At 37.5% G+C, this 4,815-nt stretch overlaps 1 protein-coding gene across 8 annotated transcripts in view; it reads right to left on the reverse strand.

The window, feature by feature from the left end:
- Window positions 1–4,815, reverse strand: part of Cnot4 (CCR4-NOT transcription complex subunit 4) — a 130,910-nt gene that overhangs the window by 32,464 nt on the left and 93,631 nt on the right. For all 8 annotated transcript variants that reach the window (XM_004629851.1, XM_004629854.2, XM_004629852.2 and 5 more), the window contains exons 8-9: window positions 4,386–4,443; window positions 2,270–2,519 (exon numbers count right to left, since the gene is read on the reverse strand). In XM_004629851.1, the coding sequence (XP_004629908.1) occupies window positions 2,270–2,519; window positions 4,386–4,443 (308 nt within the window). The remainder of the gene's footprint in view (window positions 1–2,269; window positions 2,520–4,385; window positions 4,444–4,815) is intronic.

The raw sequence follows: 4,815 nt of genomic DNA on the forward strand, positions 1-4,815 counted from the left end.
GCGCAAGGGCCTGAGTTCAATCCCCGGTTCCACCAAAGAAAGAAAGAAAGAGAGAGAGAGAGAGAGAGAGAGAGAGAGAGAGAGAGAGAGAGAGAGAAAGGCTGGCAAGATAGCTCAGCTCAGAGGTCTAAAGCGCCTGCTTAGGCAAGCTTAGGTAGACTCAGAGGACCGCAGTTCGATTCCCAGCACCACATAAGGCGCCAGCCCCACCCTCAGGGTGGGCTGAGCCAGAAAAAACACAAACAAAACAAAAAGCCTGGTTACTGCTGCGGTGGGAGATTCACAGGATTTGCTACATGGGCAATAGATCCCTACGTCAAGAGAGAAGAAAGCCTGACTACTGCTCCAGCTGACAGCAGACCTTAACATCATCCACATGGTATACTTTTTAGGCACATGTAGACAGCAAGAGTTATGGATGGGGTTAGAAAGGCTTCCACCCAGACTGCACAAGGCCTGGGAGGCCAGGTAGTGTGTCCCTGACAGGGCACTGTGCGAAGCTTTAAGTGTAAAGCCAAAGGTATAGGGGAGACCCCAAAAGTTTGAAAAAGCAAGGACCATGGAGTATCCAAGGAAACCTGCAAGGAGGGAGCAAAGCCAGCACCCCCACAAAAAAAAGGTCATGGGAGCTACAAGCACCGGAAATGCTGTATGAGTGGATCCACCCAACCCCTTTGGAGTTCACATCTTGCCACAGATTGCCTCAAATGCCAAACATGAAACTACAGGACAATGTTTGCCCTGCTGAATTTTGGTCTTGCTTTGCTCCTATTCCTTGCTCCACTGCCTGTTCGTAAACTTTTGGAACAGAAATGTGTACCTTATGCCATTGAATGTTGCAGTACAAACTTTTCGTTTGTACAGGGGCTTGCAGATAAGGGAGTCTGCCTTAAATCTCAAAGAGAATTTGGACTTCTCAGGCATGGACTAAATGCCTTTTGTGTAAAGGGATGTGCATGTCTTTGGGAGACAAGGAGGAGGGGGAATGCTACGTCTTGTATCTAGATGTCCCCACAAAGCCTTACGTGGTTATAGAAGAGGCTTCTTCAGAGGTGGCTCAATCAGGAGTGTGACACACTGGAATTGATTCATAGTGTAATGCTATAATCAATGGCACTAGGACTAAGAATGTGAGTGCTATCTGCCTCGAGTAGCCTGGAGAAGATATAAGCGATACAAAGAGCTGTGGCTGCTTCCTTGTTGCTTGCTTACCTTCTGCCTGCATGAACTGTTTCTCGTCTGCAATGCCTATCTGCCACGCCACCCTGCCTTGGAGCCAGCTAATTATGGGCTGACATCTCTACAAACTGTGAGCTAAGTAAATCCTTCTCCGTCTAACTCTGAGTGTTGGGTATTTTGTCTCAGTAATGCCACAAAAGAAACTAAGACAGCAAATATATGCAAAACCTTTATGACACTTTAGCACAGAAAATTAAGTAATTATAAAGGATACCATATATTCCTAACAGTAATTTTAATCTTAAATTGTTAACTTCAAAAACTGATCAATATAGATGGTTCTGCTAATGAAAAGGAAAAAAAATTCTTCATCCAAATTATAGTCAGCTTCTCACAATCAAAACTAGCCAGTCATTTAAATAAAATAAATACAAAATTTTAATTAGTAAAGCTTATTTTTAAATGTATTTATCAAAGACAAAGTACAAATAAATTTGACAGTGCTTGATTTATCAACAAAAAATAATTCAAAAAATTTGGTAGCATTTTTAATTATCTGCTTAAGAGGTGCTGCCTTGAATGTTAATTTAAACTTTTCACATCAGTAAGAGAAGTTAAATTTAGTAAAAATGGAAATAGCTAAAAACCACAAAAACAAACCTTTTACCATCAAATAACTTCTTACCTCTTCATCAGTTGTGGAGAAAAATCTTATCTATACAAATACATATCAGACTAAAAAGCTAAGTCCTCAATAATTCCCAGAGGAATAAGCTTTTCCGTGCTGAGAAAATGACATACTCCTTAATTTCGGGAGCAATGGGTGTTGTAACACGGTATGTTTTAGATACTTCAACAATTTATCCTGAGTTCAATCCCAGTACCACCAAAAAAAAAAAAAAGAAAAAGAAAAAAGAAACAAAGATAGATAGATAGATTACCATCTAATTTCACACAGTTTAAACGTTTACATTTTTACAAAAAGGGAGTACAAGAGAAAAAGGATAAACATGCACCTCCAGAGGGTATCACAATTAGTCTATCAACAGTGTGCCAGCAGTGTAATGACTACTCAGGGCCTGATACACACCTGATGTGAAGAGGCTCTGTGGTTCTGGTGCTGTGGGCCAGTCACTGGATGTCTGTGGGGAGCTGGGAAAAGGAGGAAGCCCGCTTGGGATAGGGTTGGGATGGCGAAAATTGTCTGAGAATAATGACTGTGACTCTGTTACTGCCCCTTCAAAAGGGGACCGTGCACTGTGATTGGATGAACTGATGGGGATGACTGGATTGGATTTTGATAAACCAGGTGGTGGTGAAGGTGTATCACTGTTGGGTACCTAATAAAAAAGAAAAAAGAAATCAATACACAAGAAAATAACCAATACATTTTAATAAGCAACAATGAAAAAGATCTCCAACTAAATATATTAAGGTAGCGGTCTCCAAACAAGGGAACTTGGAAACTATTTAATGAAAGCGGAATTTTCAGGAAATCAATTAAACTGTTAACTTAAAAGCTGGTGCTCTTTAAAAATAATAATAACTTGCCTGAAAGACAAAAACCAATTTCCTTTTTTTTCTGTACTCTTACGCCTGTTACTTTATAAACACAATAATATATCTTATTCTCTGGTATTTCACTATTGTATCTTTGAGCACAAACTTTTCAGAGACCAAAAACAATTTATTAGAAATGTTTCAACTGGTAAGAATAGAACCACAGACTCTAATGAGTAGATTTTTCTGCAAACTAGATGATTCACAGTATTTTATTTAACAAAACTGACAGATTTACTCAAAGTGTTCTCAGACAGATGACTGAAAATCATTATCATGATAAATCTTTACATAATTCTTAGGTATTTAATTCAAAAGGAATTCAAAGATCTGAGGAATAGTGATAGATACTTTTTCTTCATCATCTACTTATTTATAGAAACAAGATTTCTCAGCACTTACCACTTAGAAAGATGAAAAACATGAAAAGGATTGTTACTAAAACTTGCTTCATTTTACCAATAAAGTGATACTCATCTAGGGACATGTGAAACTAATCTACAGTGGCCCAATTCATCTTGTAACTACAGTATTTATGTTTAATAATTACTTTTTTTTTTGGCGGAACCAGGGATTGAACTCAGACCCTTGCGCTTGCCAGGCAAGTGCTTATTCTACTGAGCCAACTCTCAGGCCCCTAATGATTACTTTTTATAAAAGCCTATTTACATATTGCTTTGATCAACTTAATAAAAATTCAGATGAAAAATATTTAAATCAGTAACATTATTTAAAAGGCCTATTCTTACTTGAGAGCATGCTTTTCCAACAAAAACTATCTCACATCAAGATAAAAGTCTGTAATGGCAACAGAAAAATGAGTTTAAGAAGAAAAAGAATAATGTAAAATTTGTTAAAGAGCCTATGTATTTTTTCAAAATGGATAATGGGATGTCAAAATGTGGTATGCAAAACGCTATCACAAGTATCACAACATTAAATTCATCATACTTATTTAGGAAGCAAAACACATTTTTATTTAAAAACTTAAAAAACACTATATTTTAATTTTTTCATCTATACTGTGGGAAACTGGCTATTCTTTATGGAAGAGACTAAAGCTACTTTATTTTACCAATGTAAAGTAAGACGAACAGAAAGTCAACTAGTGAAAAAGTAGCAGAACAAAGGCTGTCTAAGCAGCAAGACGATACAGTGCACACCTGCCGGTCCATCCCTCACTCAGTTTCCCAGGGGATGCAAGTATGAATAGTTCATTCGTGGGAAGGAGGAACACTATTAGGAAGAAGTAAACTGCACAAAAACTGTAGTAGATAGTAAAGGACAGGGAGAATGTTTTGGGGAAAAACAACTCTGAAAAACAAGAGCACATAAAACACACAGGCTTGGGACCACTTGGGTAGAGTCATAAGATTAGTAACCACAAAAGATATTGATGTGATCCCATACAGTACAATACTACATGTTCCTGGTGATAATTCTGAGTCACCAAAAAAAGGTTAAGTTATAGTCAAATTTGTGCAGGAAAAGAAGCCTAATGCTGCATTTACCAAAAACTGTCTTGTCAGAGGTGTTTTAAATTGTGTCAATATTTAAAACACTTTTCACTGTTTAGAAAATTACTTGCACAGAATACCTTCTTCTCAGGCTACCTCCGATACAATGAGATTTTATTTAAATCTTACCTGCTGGGAATTATCACCATTCCCTATACTGAGAGGATCTGAAGGTTTGTCAATGGGGCTGTGAAAAGAAAACAAATTAAATTTTAAAAAATCAGTCCTCCGCAAAAGAAACAAAACTCCCCAAAAGCCAGAAAAAGAGGCATTTTTATTATCTTAGTTATGTTTACTAGTGAGGCACTATAATATAAAACAGTAGGCTAGATGTTGAAAACACAAAAGTATAAGATCCCTATTTTTGATCACTGCCCTTTAATGAACTTACATTCTAACTAAATTGCCCAAAACAATAGACTGAAGTGGTAGTTTATGAAAAAAAATTATTATTATTTTTTTAATTTATTTATTTGTGTGTGTGTGGCCAGCTCAGCCCACCAGGGGGCGGGGCTGGCTGGCATGTGGTGCTGGGGGATTGAACCGCAGTCCCTGTGCT

This window comes from Octodon degus, unplaced genomic scaffold, assembly GCF_000260255.1.
Source record: "Octodon degus isolate 3935 unplaced genomic scaffold, OctDeg1.0 scaffold00032, whole genome shotgun sequence".
NCBI lineage: Eukaryota > Metazoa > Chordata > Mammalia > Rodentia > Octodontidae > Octodon > Octodon degus.